At 35.9% G+C, this 16,542-nt stretch overlaps 1 protein-coding gene across 3 annotated transcripts in view; it reads left to right on the forward strand.

The window, feature by feature from the left end:
- The first annotated feature begins 5,313 nt into the window (after positions 1 to 5,313).
- The window catches only part of LOC137401463 (nuclear pore complex protein Nup98-Nup96-like), a 71,820-nt gene continuing 60,591 nt past the window's right edge, over positions 5,314 to 16,542 (forward strand). The window contains exons 1-6 of one of the 3 annotated variants that reach the window (XM_068087814.1): positions 5,314 to 5,403; positions 7,753 to 7,854; positions 10,200 to 10,367; positions 13,398 to 13,493; positions 15,634 to 15,812; positions 15,995 to 16,154. In XM_068087814.1, coding sequence (XP_067943915.1) covers positions 5,343 to 5,403; positions 7,753 to 7,854; positions 10,200 to 10,367; positions 13,398 to 13,493; positions 15,634 to 15,812; positions 15,995 to 16,154 — 766 coding nt within the window. In that variant the 5' untranslated portion in view covers positions 5,314 to 5,342. The remainder of the gene's footprint in view (positions 5,404 to 7,752; positions 7,855 to 10,199; positions 10,368 to 13,397; positions 13,494 to 15,633; positions 15,813 to 15,994; positions 16,155 to 16,542) is intronic. The other 2 variants (XM_068087816.1, XM_068087815.1) reach the window with 2 other exon arrangements.

The raw sequence follows: 16,542 nt of genomic DNA on the forward strand, positions 1-16,542 counted from the left end.
AAAGATTGGTCCCACTAGGGAGTGTCTTCAAATGACTGTTCTTAGTAGTAGCTTCGCAGAAGAATGCAGTGTTGTGTTGAAGTAGCTAAATTTTCAACCCTTCTTTATGACATTATTGTCCGAAGCATAAATCATATTTAATTTTTATGACTATGTCATCATCGGTTTGTTACCAGTTGACACCATGGTTGTATTCACATTATTTAAAAAACATATACCACTTATCAGCAATCTTATGTGCACTCTGGTCTACAGGATGCAACCAAGAATGTACTCTCTATGAGCAAGATATTCTACTATTGAACTATTGTTAAGCTGTCTAAGATACATGTCACGCAGAATATATTGCAAAACCACTATGAGCATTTGTAGCTGCAAACTTTTGGCGATCTTTTCAAGCTGCCTTCACATAACCGACTAGCGAACTGAATTTTTAAAGCCGATATCTGAACAAATTTATGAGAGCTAGCGCCCCAATTTGTCTGTTCACACCAGGACGTGTTCAACCTGAGATCTGGTAATTTTACCATTTTTTATTTAGAGGGTCAGATAATTTTAGCTAATGTATTTTAGTGAATCAGAGTTTATATTTTGTTTACTGTTTCCTACAGAGTTTCTCATGAGCTTTTCAGCAAGTTTGCCAATTATTTTGCGCCGCCCAGTTCAGAACTAATAATCGGTAAGACCATCCAATAATGGGATTACTATAAGATGATCTTTTGCTAACAACATAGTCTTTAATTATTATAACAACTGCATCTTAATGGAAGCGGATAATAATTGAACACAATCAATAATTCTGTACCTAACAAAATTATTACTCGCATTTTAAGAAGCCCATAAAAACATGCACAAAGATGAAAACAAATATTTCGTTCGCTTTAAATGGCTGAGAATGGTGATTCGCTGTGAACAGTGATTTTGTTGGCTATGCACATAGAGAATCAATCTAGAATCTTTTACGGATTGGGCGCAGTCGATAAAAATTCTCTCTTGACGATTTTCGGCTGGTTTACTCTGTTTGCATGATGCGGTGCTCAGTCATCGGCATATTGTCCAGGTAATCATCGTGAAATCAGTTGGTGTGAATGCAGCTTTATATTATATTACTGTACTTTTCGAACTATTAGCCGCTACTTTTTTCTGATGTTTTAAGCCATGCGGCTTATATAAGGGTGTGGCTATTCTGTGGTTATTTACGTTCACCGCTACGGTTTAAAGTAACGCTTAAAAGCAACTTGGTTAGTTACCGTACAGGATGAATTTATTCGCGTAGTTATATTTCGCGAAAATTGTCTTTTCATGCATATTCGCGGATGAATTTATTCGCGGTTGAAAACTGCCACTCTCTAGGAAAAGTTAACTCTATTACGTCTAGCAATAGAGTTAATCTTACGCATGCGCGGCTACACGCATTGCGCATTTTGTTTTCTATTTAGCTTACAACTACGGGTGGATCGTGCTAAGCTATAAATTCTTTGCTGCGTTCAGAGGTTTTAACGAATATTCATAGATTTGGAGGCCTTTGATGAACCAACAATTGTGGTATGTAATGAGTTTTTCACATTTACTAAATTAGTTGAATTTTACTTTGGTTCTTCGGTAAAACGCAATATTTATTTTTTCCATCCCTACCGCTTCATTATTTGTTTTAGTGTGAAAGAGAAATTTTTCATCATACACGGAAGAACAATGATTGCAAGGGTGGTAGATGTCATTCTTAGAAGATCGCCAATCATTCAAGGAGGTCTTGAAATTGAGGTAGAAGTGGCCGCAGCTGCTAACGAGGATAATATATGTTTTAAAAAAGGAACAAAAACGCCTTTACGAGCACAAATCTTTGGCCAACCGGCAAAACTTTACAATAGTGAGCCACGAGGAGAGTGCTGATGATAACTGCCTTACCAGTCATGTAGTAGCGAGAGAATCGCCTTTGACATCTACCCAAGACAGTGACAGAGCTGCTATTACCAAAATAACTAGTCAGAGAGCACCATTACAAGAGTACCAGTTTAATTTTATTGCTAGATAACCGCCATAATGACTAAACTGTTTATATTTATTCCATTCATCATTTGTAAAATTTTATTTGTATTTGAAATATTTTATTTGTACACTCAAGTTTGTAATAAATTATAATATATCTATACATGAAATAAAATATATAAGTTAATCATGTTTGCTGCAGCGATATCAAGGATTTGTTGTCGATGAAGGCGTCAAAGTTGACTGGTTGCTTTTCTGCCCATATTCCTGCCTTGATGAATATTACTACGTGTCTCTAGCTTTCGTAATCGGAGTAGGTTGTTTCATTCTCAATCTGCAGTAAGCACAAAAAAGAAAAAAATATTAACAAGTGTCAAGTACAAAAACAATAGCTAAAGTATTTAATGAAAGCGATCAGTTTTTAAACAAAATAATTAACTAATGCAGTTAATTATAAAAATACGTATCTGCACTGCAAATCAATTACATACCATAATGTCCAGATCAGAATCATGATCGTCCTCAACTTTGGTATTAGAGATTGATGGAGTTGATTTCAATGTAAAAATACTAGGAGAGATTTTTTGCGATGACGAAGCCATGCCAAATAACTTGTGAAAACCTTGAATAATTTTGTAAAGTTTGATGCAATGGCAATAAAACTCGAAGCCCGGCGATGATTTTAAAGAAGTTTTGGAACTCGGCTACGTTTAGTACTTCTGCCTAGTGGCTATTTTTGCGATGACGCCCATTCTGCATATCTTGTGACAACCTTGAATAATTTTGTAAAAAAATGTGATGCATAGGCAATGGTGTTAGCTCAAAGCCTAGGCAATGATTTTAAAAATGTTTTCAAACTCAACTACGTTTAGTATTTATATTAAAAACCAGCCTAGCGGCTAGTTTTTAATTTGATGCAGTAGTTATTCTCCCTTGTGATTAAAAATAGAACTAATTATTGACGGAATTTTATAATTCGCGGAGTTGTCTGTTCGCGAAATCGCGAATTTTTATAACCGACGAATATTTTCATCCTGTACGGTAATACGGAACAGTGCTTAACGGCGCTGTTCCGTTTTGACCAACAAAGTTGCTGCCGTGTCAAAAACACTGTCCTGAGTTTTGCGGCCTATACGAAAGGTGCGGCCTATGTATAATTTTATTACTGTTTTTTTGTTTAAATAAAGCAGATGCGGCTTATATAGGGGTGCGGTTAATAGCTCGAAAAGTGCGGTATTCAGTATGTGTTCTCCTCTAACTGGCCATTTTAGAGCTGCTTTTTAAAACATTTCGATTATTCAATTTGCATTCGCTTACTTCAAATTCATCAGCTATTCCTTGCTGTCCAAAATATTCACTTAAAAGCTCTTTTAGTTTGTCAGTACTATTTTATCCACAAGTGCTGAATCTAAAATTCTGTGAAGCCAATTATAGTAGTTTGCTCAGCATTAAAATAAGCATATTAGTTTGTGCAGACAGAAGATGATTTTTCTATGTTAAAATCAATCTTTTCCTTTATTGGTAGGTTTCACTATTTTAATTATCACGTTATGTATTTTTATACCTAACATTCTGAATATGTTCTTTTGTTCTAAATGAAGCCAAATACATGATAAAATTTTTCAGCATATTTTATTTTATTTCAACAACCAATAGATGGCTACTACTAAAATTATATTGTGCAACTTTGTGATCCATTTTGCTATTCCTTGTCCGAGTGTCACCTTGATATACTTGTGTCCTTCCAAGTGGGGCTAACTCTAGCATGGATGATTTTTTGTTGAGGTGAGCTTGCATTAAAACATTTGATTTCATGATTCCCAAGTTCCTCTGTGTTATGTCAGTCTGCAAAAAATGTATGACCTTTTGGCTCCTATAATTGTTAAAGTCTGTCTGCATGTATGAACCAATATTTAAAGGTTGACTTGCAACAAAATTCACATCACAATTATTTGGTATCAAAAGATTCACCATGTCTTACTCTGTTGTCTTGTAGGTGCAATTATGTGTGAATGTGATTACAAGCTTTTAAAAGCTAAAAAATGAACAGTTAATCGCAGCCACACGAAAGGCTCAGATGGGACGTAGTTGTTACAAGATGGTTTCTGTTTATACTTTCATGAAACCTCATTCGTCGAAATATTTTCACAAATATACTTCACGCATTCAATAAAACCATGTCTGTTGTTCTTATGCGTACATTTTATCATCATTGTAATGCTGTCACTTTTAGCACTGATATCTTATAACTTACTGTAAAAATTCATTTAATTTTTTAACCTTAGCTTGAAGGAGTACATATCATTGTCTGATAATCATGACGAGCCTGTTGGTCACCTGTGATAATCAAAAAGTGCTGCAAAAACTATTTGTGAAGGATTTGGTCACATGATCAGATTACGACTTGACGATTAGATAATGCCGAAACAAAACTGTAAAGTAGTGAGCGTCTATATTTGATATGGGGTCTTCGGTAAAACCCGAAGTGTTTGTCATAAACTAGTGCTATGATAAGTTTTATATTGAGCTTTTTAATGGCCTTTCAATTCATGTGAGAACATTACGTGACAAGACAAGAACCAAATGTAATGACTATGTCGGATAAATAAACCTATTCTATTCTACGGCGGATTTTCGTTTTTGAGCTTTTAAGAGCTTGTACTCACATTTCCACATATTTGGCACCTACAACACAACAGAGTAAGATGTGATGAATTTTTTGACACGAAATAACTGTAATGTGAATTTTGTTGCAAGTCAACCTTTAATAACTGAAGTTCACACACAAAAGGCATGCAAGCTTACAACAACCAGGCAGAAATATTGCAGAAATACAAGCAATAATAATATTGCAATAATAATTGCAGAAATACAAGCATGTGTCATGACCCTGACCAAGTACAAAACGTAATATTGTAAATACCCAACAACCTGCAGGCCTAAGCAGTACTATTATTCTAAAATCCTATTTATAAACACCAATAATTACATTAGCATTAAAGCTTTCTTTTGATCAATGAAAATATCTTCAGCATTAATTAGAAGTACAACAGAACTTATGTGCAGTCAAGTTCTTAACATGTTTCTAAATGGTATTTCGATCTTGCCAAGCACTTTAAATATAATCCTGAGTTAAATTTCTGAGATCATAATTATCGTTATAATTGTATACAATATTGATTGAAGAATGAACTTATCAAAAGGTTCTTTGGCATCTAGTTTTGAAAAGTCATAGTGTATGTAAAGTAGTCAAAAACCACACCCACCAACAGCTACCACTGTTAGACAAAAATGCACTGCTAATATTTTTCATTTGAGTCTTCGGTTAGTTTTAGATGTTCTAACCTGGAGAGATTATGTTTGGCCAACAGCAAAAAGCATTTGGCGGCTTTGGCGCCCAGCCTGCTTCCAGTAACAGTAAGTTGGTTAGTTTGTCATGTAATGCCGCTGCGTAGAACAAGCCTGCAAAAGAAAGTAATTCAACAGACTAGGTGTCAGAGACATAAGCTCATAATATTTCTTCTAGAAATAACTAACTTTATATGATTTTCTTTTTTTTGACGTTTTGTCTCTCAAATCCTAAAGATCTTTATAAGCGCAGCAAGCGATTGCTGTTGTACATTTTTATGATATAATGGTTGGAGCGTCTGCTTATTTGGGCTAGATTTCATTACTAAAGATTGGTTAGCTAAAAGTTCATCATGTAAAACTAATTGTCTTTGTTTTGCAATTATGAAGCGATGAAGATAATACTGATGTTTATTAGTTACCATATTTATCATACTCTCAGTCTCTCTGGATTATAAAGCCCCACCAGCTATAAAAATGTAATAATATAATGAGAAATAGAAACTTACCTTACTTAACATGCCGAGTTAATTTGATCCAACATTTGATTCTCATAATTAAGATTGTGGAGTAAGGTATGTTCAAGCATGTTTGTTTAATTTTACTCACTGTGAAAAACTAGTAGTGATTCCGTAATAAATTAAAATATATTAAAAAATAATTAATTAATCCGTAAATTAATTAAAATATATTACGCCAAAACTCAATTAAGTAATAATTAACAAAAGGGTTATTACTATTCTGTTGTCTTACTGACACATGAACAGAAATATACTCTTGGTAAAGAGTACGCTTTGGATATGGTAAGTTCAAACTGGTCTAGTTTATAATATTTTAATTTTTACATATATACAAGATATATGAAAAAAAATTTGAATAGGTTTTTACAATGTATATATTATATATAAATATACATATAAATATACACTATATTATATATACTATATTATATATACTATATGTATTAGTATTATATTATAAATAATATCAATATAATATGTATATTATATTTTATTTTCAAGTACCACTAGTCTCTTTATTGTCAGCTAGCCGTAAGTCAGTCATTGCTCGCAATTGCTATCATTTTAATTAGTTTTTATTAGACCTTTGTCCTGCCATCCTACCAATTGAAGGCTCAGTAATTCAAGTCATTTATCATTACTAGGTCACTGTATGTATCGTCTTTCTCGATTGAGATTTTTACCCATCATTGCTTAACATTAAACCAAGGGATGGATGGAATGATGCTGTAACTTGAATTCGCTTGTCATCCGCGCTAAAACAAAATGCTTTGTGAAGAACGTTGCGATTATCATTATCGGTGTCTAACAGGCTTGGTTTAGGCCATATTATATGTACAGTGAGGGCCAAAATAGTTGGGAGGCCCTATAATTGAAATAACTAGAAATTCATATTCATATTGAAATAACCTGGCTGTTAGAGCAGCTAGAGGACTAAAACTATATAATATCTAATTCCTCATACTGTCAGCATTATGATGAAACCAATTATATTAATATTATAATTAGCTGGTTTCTATTATGAACTTTTTTACTGGGCAACATCTTTAACTACAATATGTAGCAATATTTTTATTATGGTCAATCTATGACACAGTGTCTGCTAGATATCATATTAAAATAATTTTGAGCCACTCTTTGTAAAATTTGGTGGCGTTGAAAAGGCCAATGAGGTTTTTTCAAACCGGGCTTAGTGTGGACTGTGGAGTAGACTCTTTCAAAGGGAATTAGTCATTTATGATAACATATTTTATTATTTTATATATTTATAAAATATATGTTAGTTCACTACATTGGGATGAGAAACTATAATGTTATAAAATGAAAATAAGACATTCAATCGAAATTAAAATTTAGAATTAAGTGTTCCAATTACTTTGGCCATCACCGTAGCTGTGAAAATTAGTTGTAATTTTACTTGTAATTTTAGTTGTAATTTGTAATAATTCCTCATACTGTCAGGAGAATTATGAAACAATATCTAGCAAGATTTCGATTATGGTCATTATGAAACTGTTTGCTAGATATCATATTAAAATAATTTTGAACAACCCTTTGTGTAATTTGGTAACATCTAGCAGACACTGCGTCATGATTGAAATCTTGTTAAATATTGTAGTTGAAGATGCCCAGTAAAAAAGTTCATAATAAAAACCAGTTAATTATTATAATTGGTTTCATAATTCTCCTGACAGTATAAGGAATTAGAAAATATATAGTTTCGGTCATCTAGCTGCTCTAACAGCCAGGTTATTTCAATATGAACATAAATTTCTAGTTATTTCTATTATAGAGCCTCCCAACTATTTTGCCATAACTGTGAATCACTCTTTTTACCGTACCTCCTTGTCATGCTTTACTAATCACGATGGCTCATATTCCGTTTGTTTTCTCACAGTGTTCGCAGCTCCAGCCACCACATCCAGCACGGGTTTTGGTTTCAAGCCTTCTGGTGGCCTGTTTGGAAGTACACCTACCGCAACTTCTTCGGGCTTTGGAGGTGAGGGATGTTGGTATTATCGTGTCTATATTACCTGTTTATTGTTTGAGCTGAGTATGATGGTTCTCATAAGGTTAGCTTTCGAATCAACAGATAATACTTATACAAAACCATTTCCTAAGTACATATTCAAATCTGGCAGCTCATGAGTTAGTAGCAACTAATCATCAGGGGTTTTGATGTCAAATGCAATTTACTTATCACGGCTGCTAAAAGTTAGAAATTAAATTCAGGATGAACTTGCAGAAAACTTTGTTAAATTTTATCAGAAAGTACCAGTATTTTTCTATCATTTGTGATTTTTTTTATGTTTGAGGTGATCTGATTGCTAGGATGGCTCTTAATTAAAGTTGATAAAACGTGATCGCTGTTAAAACACTCAGATTAAGAAAAAATGCGATTATGACGTCTCTAGTTGCAAAGAGACCGGCAGAATAGAGACGCGTTATGCCGAATTCGATAGCCAGTATCAACTATAGCAACGATAGCAACGATAGCAATGATAGCAACTATAGCAATGATAGCAACTATAGCAATGATAGCAACTATAGCAATGATAGCAACTATAGCAATGATAGCAACTATAGCAATGATATCAACTATAGCAATGATAGCAACTATAGCAATGATAGCAACTATAGCGATGATATCGACTATAGCAATGATAGCAACTATAGCAATGATAGCAACTGTAGCAATGATAGCAACTATAGCAATGATAGCAACTATAGCAATGATAGCAACTATAGCAATGATATCAACTATAGCAATGATAGCAACTATAGCAATGATAGCAACTATAGCAATGATATCAACTATAGCAATGATAGCAACTATAGCAATGATAGCAACTATAGCAATGATAGCAACTATAGCAATGATAGCAACTATAGCAATGATAGCAACGATAACAACTAATAATGTCATTTCGCACGTAATTTTCTTCTGAGTGTTGAACTTCGATCAAGTTTTTTCGATTTTAATTTTGGAACATCCTGGCAGTCAGATAACTTCAAAAATCAAAAACTATCGCGAACGATAGAAACACACTAATTCGCACTTTCTCATGAAATCTACTAAAGTTTTGTGCCAGTTTATCCTTAATATAACTCTCTTAGCACAACACATTGCTCTAGTAACTGCTGTCAAGCTCTGTCATTGTATCTCTATGAACATTTACCAACATCATCCTGCAGCAGTTGTCAACCTGCAGCAATTGTCAACCTGCAGCAGTTGTCAACCTGCAGCAATTGCCAAACTGCAGCAGTTGTCAACCTGCAGCAGTTGTCAACCTGCAGCAATTGCCAACCTGCAGTAGTTGTCAACCTGCAGCAGTTGTCAACATGCAGCAGTTGTCAACACTGCAGCAGGTTGATGTTGATGCTGCAGTATTAACACTGGATAAATAAATAACTGTGATAGGATTACTCAGTATAGGAAAGGGCTCTGGGGTTAACACTTGTTTTAATAGACTCAGCGAGTTGTAAAATTGGGAGCTGGATCTAGACAGAGTTATTCAACAATGGCAGTAATCAATCGATCGTTTTTGTCATTCGGAGCTTAACTAGTCTATAGCTGGTTCGTTAGAATAAGTGTGTTGGGAAGGCTGCAGTAAAGGCTATTTTTACAATGCTTCTTAACCTTTTTTCCTGGCGTTATGATTGGTTTAATTATTTGACATATTTAGTGCGAAATCGTCTTGTCATGACTCTTATTAACATTTCTTTACAAATCGTACATTTCCAAATTTTATCAAACATTGATGAGTTATGAACGAGTGTTTTGCAAAATACCTTAGTTACCTACCGTAATTTTTGGACTATAAACCGCGCCCCTATATAAGCCGCATCTGCTTTATTTTTCGAAAAACGATAATAAAACAATACATAGGTCGCACCTTTGTATAGGCCGCAGGGCTCTGGACGGTGCTGTTTAACGCGGCAGCAACTTTGCTGTTTGAAACGGAACAGTGCCTAACGGCACAGTTTCATATTAACCATCGCTTTTTAACTTAGTGCCTAACGGAACAGTACCGTTAGGCATTGTTTCGTATTTTCTTTTACGGCTAGAGGCCCGCTAACCGGAGATTCTGGTTAGTGCGCCTCTAGCGGTGAAAGAAAAGGCCTCAGATTAGCCGCACCCTTATATAAGCCGCATGGCTCAAATCACCAGAAAAAATAGCAGCTACTAGTCCGAAAAGTACAGTAGTTAAATTTTTATTTAAAAACATATTTTGTTAATAAAAAATTATTTTCTATTGGAGTGTCAATCTGTAATTGAGACTGATCGTAATTTGCTAGCTTATGTGTTATTTCTTGGACCTTCAATATGAGTAACACTACTAGCAGGTGGGACCGGCTTGTTCGGCGCTACATCCACTTCAACAGGCACTGGTCTGTTTGGTAATACAACTACTACTTCCCAACCAGCCTCCGGGACAGGACTCTTTGGTCAGACAAGTGGCGCTAGCTTTCTAAAACCAGCCACCACCAATGCCTTCGCTCCTACCACAGGTCAGCATGCCTAGCCAACAATTCACAATGGTTTACTTTAACCGCAAAAATAGTGTCATCATAAAATTGCAGGGATACTTTCCATGTTTTATCGCAACCGCAATAAAACTGTGCTGCAGTGCTACAGTAGTGTTTGTTTTTTTTTGTACAAGGATAAACGTAAACAAAATTTTAGTAGATTTTATCAGAAAGTGTCGGTATCTTTCTACTATTTGTGATTGTTTTTGATGTTTGAGGTGATCAGACTGCCGGGATGTTTCAGGATTAAAATCGACAAAACTAGATCACGTTTTAAACTCTCAGATTCAAGCAAAAGTGCGATTATGACATCTATAGTTGCACTTCCACATTTCTACTTCCTCAATAGCTTATATCAACTATAGCGACTAGTAACATCTTTTTGTGCGTACTTTTCTTTTGCATATTTTAACGGCATCCAAGTTTTGTCAATTTTAATCTAGCAGTGTCCTGCCACTCAGACCACCTCAAACATAAAAAAACAATCGAAAATAGTAAGAAAATACTGATATTTTCTGATAAATACTACTAAAGTTTTGTGTATGCTCATCGTTAAAGTTATTTTGGTATTGTTTGAAATACAGTGAAACTCGGATAACTCGCCCTCGGATAGCTCGAACACATGGTTAACTTGAATGGATTTGTTTGGTCCCGTTCCCACGCAATGATAAATTGCTTTAGATAACTCGACCTTAACTTCGTTAACTCGAACAGTTTTTTGCCCAACAGCTACCGAAACGGTTGTTATCGCGTTAGAATACCACTTTATTCCAAGCCTTAGAGATAAACATTAACTTTTAGTAGTCCTTAGGCGTCATTATTCCAACTATTGGCAAAATATTTTCGTTAACGACTTTTCTAAAAGTTTTCAAAAAATCAAATTTCACCAAACATCCGCTTGGGGATAGCCTTCCGCAAGCAAGGATAAACTTAAAGAAAAATCGGCAAAATTGGTTTTTGTTAAAACGCTCATAAGAAATATATGTCTTTTTTTACTGAGCGTTTCAACCTCGATCAAGTTTGCCTATTTTATTCTAAAAACGTCCTGGCAGTCACATCACCTAAAATAAACAAACAAATCTCAAGTAATAGGAAAATATTTATACTTTCTGGTAAAAATTACATTACATGAGAGGCCCCTTAACTTGTAACGAGCAATCAATGCTTTTGATTTATATATAGTTTGTATATGTACTGATGAATACATGCACTTGTGACAGTGTTCTCATAACTTGAACACTCTGATCTGATAACTCGAACACTTTCTGTTGGTTCCGTGAAGGTCGAGTTAGCCGAATTTCACTGTACATGCCTATAATCATGCATATGATCCATAACTTTGCGGTGTAGTTAACTTTTTTCATGGCCGCATTGACTCTTGTCAACTGAACGTGAAATATGTTGTTGTCACGCCATCATGCGTTGACACTGAAACACCTTGAAAGAGATCTCAAGGCATTACAGTTTACCGAGAACACAAAAAGTCCCTGTGTTTTTATCACCGCTAATGTGGTTTTATATTGGTTTTCAGCTCTCAAGTTTTGGAAATTTCAGTATTAAATGACACCTTAAATATACATAATGCTGTAATTATTACGTTTCCCTTCGGAGATAGCGTAGCGAGGCTTGCGTGCGCCAGGTGTCAATAAATATTGCCATAGGGCGCTATAGTAGAGCGATGGTTGTACGACGCACAAATTTCTGCATAGGAAGCAACAGAAAAGCAAAACCTAAGTGCATGTACGAGCGCTGGCCTTTTCTTTGCCAAGGCCGTTTCCTTGGGACAAAGATAGCGCATCACACGGGTGTTTTGCTTCCAAACAGCGACACTGAATCATGACAGAATGAGCGTGACAAGGCTGTTTTCATGACAGCATTGCAACGTCATATGGACAGTGCATCATTAAACCATAACTGTCACGTACATCTTTTATCGTATTTTCTAGGTAAATCAGACACGCCGATTCCGATTTTGTACTCAAAATAAAGATTGATCCACTAACCTTAAGTCATGAAGGCTTTTTTAAAGTGTTCCAATATCCGTCTTGAAAACAACACAATCGGTACAACAAGCTCCGCCCATAAATATGTGCCAGTCTAGTGTTTTAGAAACGGAAGTTAGATGTGTTTAGTCCGACTTAGAATGATAGAATTGGGTGTCTTGAAACCCATTATTATCTAAATTCAGCCTATAAAATAATCTCAGTTTTTTATGAAAGGTAGATAAACTGTTTAAAATTGCTCGTAGCTTGTTACATGATGTTTAAATGGGCTGAACGCCGAGAAAAATGAGCTCAATAAAGCGTGATTTTATCACAAGCTAGCGTTGTTATCGCGCTTTTTTGAGCTCATTTTTAAATACGCAATGTTAAATAGCTTATTTACCTTTCAGAAAAGAAATTACTTTGAAGGCTGAATTTAGATAATAGTGGGTTTTAATTAAGACACCCATCTCTATCATTCTAAATCGAACTAAACATCCCTAACTTCCGTTCCTAAAAAGCTAGGCTATGTCTCATATTTATGAGCGGAGCTTGTTGTGCCGATCATATTGTGTTCGAGACCGATATTAAAACGCTCTTAAAAAGGCTTCATTGCTCTGAAAGTTAGTAGACCAATCTTTATTTTGAGTACAACATTGGAATCAGCGTGTCTGATTTACCTAGCAAATACAATTAAATTTGTTTGTGACAGTGATGGTTCAAGCTTCCAAGTTTTCCTTGGAAGCTTGGTAATTTTAAAACTTGGAAAAGATGTTACACAGAATACATAGACTGAAAATAGATAGAGCAGGAATACTAAGGCACCGTCCAGGTCATGTGCAGCAATGTAGTTGTTTAGTCAACTAAATGTTTAGTCAACTCAATAGATCAACTAAAACCCTACGTCCTTTGGATTTTCGTAACCTTGTTTTGTCTGACATTTAAGCAAAGTTTGATATTTCTATGCCATGCGCTATGTTGGTTCGTGCACAGTTATTTTCTTATATCTGCTGATTTGGTTCGCATGCAGGATTTGGAGGAGGTACTGGCCTCTTTTCTGCTCCTACCACGCAAGCTCAGCAGGCATCTGGGGGTCTCTTTGGTGCAACCTCTTCTACATCTGGTGGTACGATTTATACTGCTGTAGCTGCCTCTTACCAGACTGATTATATACAAGTTTGATACACTAACTCTTTTGCTACGGAATTCTTGGCTCATTCTGAGGAGGTTAATTCATGCCGAAAAGACTTTGCAGATGTACACTAGCTATTTTTGCTGTAAAAGCTAGAGGTTTTATCGCAGGGCTTTAATCTAGTTTTTGAATACGCAGAAAATTTTGCATGATGATCAAAAAATTGACAAACAAAACAATGTTTAATATTTTTTTAGTTTAGTGAAACCAGCTGTATAAAGAAAAGCTATCGTTCTTTGAATTTGGCAAAAAAGGCAGAGTCTCATTTTCTAGTATAAAATTAACAGAAATATCTGAAGCCCAATGCTGAGGATATTCACTAGCAGAACTTCTTTAAAGGTTGACTTGCAACAAACTTCACATTACAGTTATTTGGTATCAAAAGATTCACCATGTCTTACTCTGCTGTGTTGTAGATGCAAAATATGTGGAAATGTGATTACAAGCTCTTAAAAGCTCAAAAATGAACAGTTAATCGCAGCCATCACGAAACCGCCATAGATTGGAATCAGTTTTTTTCTCTGGCATAGTCATTACATTTGGTTATTGTTTTGACTCGCGATGTACTCACATGAATTGAAAGCCAATAAAAGGCTCAATATAAAACTTCTTGTAGCACTAGTTCATGACAAACACTTCGGGTTTTACCGAAGACCCCGTATCAAATATAGATGCTCGCTACTTTACAGTTTTGTTTCGGCCTGGTCTAATTGGCAAGTCGTAATCTGATCACGTGACCCATAGTTCCTGCCAAACAGTGCGAATAATTTCTGCAGCATTTTTCGATTAGCACAGGTGACCAACAGGCCCCTCATGTTTATCAGACAATGGTATGTACACCTTCGAGCTAAGGTTAAAAAATTAAACGAATTTTCACGGTAGGTTATAAGATATCAGTGCTGAAAGTGACAGCATTACAATGACAATGAAATAGGTGCGTAAGAACAATAGACATGGTTTTATTGAATATGTGAAGTATATTTGCGAAAATAGATCGACGAATGAGGTTGCATGAAAGTATAAACAGAAGCCATCTCGTTCATCTACGTCCCATTTGAGCCGTTTTGGAAAGATTTTCTAATCTACGGCGGTATTGTGATGCGGCGATTAACTGTTCGTTTTTGAGCTTTTAAGAGCTTTTAATCACATTTCCACATATTTTACACCTACAACACCGCAGAGTAAGACATGGTGAATCTTTTGATACCAAATAACTGTAATGTGAATTTTGTTGCAAGTAAACCTTTAAGATCTTGGTTTTTTATTCATCTTGAAGGAAACATGAAAACATTGGAAACCTTGATGTTATGCTTCGAATTCTGCATAAAAAGAAAACTAATTTGTTTATTATTTTTGGTAAAATGATAACCCAACATCCTAAAATTGTTGCCGCACAACCTTGGGTGGATCTTTCAACTCTGATGTGTGCTGGATGTTTTTGTATAGGTATTAAGGCGTTTGGTTATAAAGGCTTTTCAGCTGAATGAACCAAATAGGCGAGCCGTCATAAAGGCTTTCTCTAGGGAAAGAGTTGGTAGACTTCGTGTAGTAAGAGCTGACATGATTTATAATCGGTGATTGTCTGGGTTGAAAATGCTCTGTAAAGCCTGATTCCCATATCGATTGCGAGACTCCGGCTGTAATATTGCGCAGCAAAACGCCTGTGACACTAGATTTAGCGGCTTATGTTCACATAAAGCTGCATCGTTAATAACGACATAAAAATGTTCGCTCGCCATGCCTTTTCGATAATGCTGACCTTCACCGTACAGTGCATTTCGGGAAAGTTTTGCCTTCAGCTCTTCACAAAATTTGAACAGAGCTAATTCTTGCAATGCCGCTGGCAACTACCGACGGTACCCAGCGCAAAAGGTTCCTATTTCACCGCTAATAGCCTGCGGCGCTGTCGCCGGTGCTTTGTGACGTATATGGGAACCAGGCTTTAGGCTGTCCTTTAGGGAGGAAGATGATGCAGGGTTCGCTCTGACCTTGGGTAGACACGAACCTTATTGTCTGTTCATGGTATGGCTCGTGAATAATGATTAAGTTGTTGAATGTTTTTCTTTGATGTTAGGATTGTTTGGCGGCACTTCTGGGTTCGGGTCAACAATGGCCAGTGCCGGCACTGGTGGTACAAAGTTTGCTGCCACGGATGGTACAGATAACATGGTCAAGAATGGCGTCTCGATACAGGTGAAGACAAAACACTACTGCATCTGCGGAATGAAACAGTATGAACAGAAGAGCATGGAGGTGAGTCATCCTATCAGTTTTCAGATTGATCGCAATTTAATAAATGAAGTTTTTTTTTAATTTTACTGTTTTTATTGATAAAGACATTTATGGTTTTTTTCTGGCGTAACTAACTCATCCCCACAAAAATTTCATTGTACATTTAACTAAACATTTCTTGAGTTTATCTCTATTCTGTTCAGGAGCTGAGATTTGAAGATTATGCAGCCGGCTTAAAAGGACCAAAAGCAGGCACTGCTGCTGGCTCATCACTCTTTGGCTCATCAACAGCGCAGCCTGCTGCCGCATCTACAGGCTTTGGAGGATTCGGCGCCGCTGCCAGCTCTACACCTAGTTTTGGTGGTAACTTACCATATAACTGTCATTGTACTGCTAATGTATTGTACTGCCTTTAACCAAGTGTTGTACTCTCTGTAACCTGGTGCTGTACTGTCTGCAGCTAACTGTTGTACTGCCTTTAACCAAGTGTTGTACTTTATGTAACCAAGTGTTGTACTGTCTGTAGCTAAGTGTGGTACTGTCTGTGACTAAGTGTTGTGCTGTCTGTAACGAATTTTTGTATTGTCTGTAGCTAATTGTTGTACTGTGTGTAGCAAGTGTTGTACTGTGTGTAGCTAAGTGTTGTACTGTCTGTAACTAAACATTGTGATGTCTGTGACTAAGTGTTGTGCTGTCTGTAGCTAAGTGTTGTACTGTCTGTGACCAAATTCCACACACATTACGCGGTTTT

Source organism: Watersipora subatra, chromosome 8 (assembly GCF_963576615.1).
Source record: "Watersipora subatra chromosome 8, tzWatSuba1.1, whole genome shotgun sequence".
Classification (NCBI taxonomy): Eukaryota; Metazoa; Bryozoa; class Gymnolaemata; order Cheilostomatida; family Watersiporidae; genus Watersipora; species Watersipora subatra.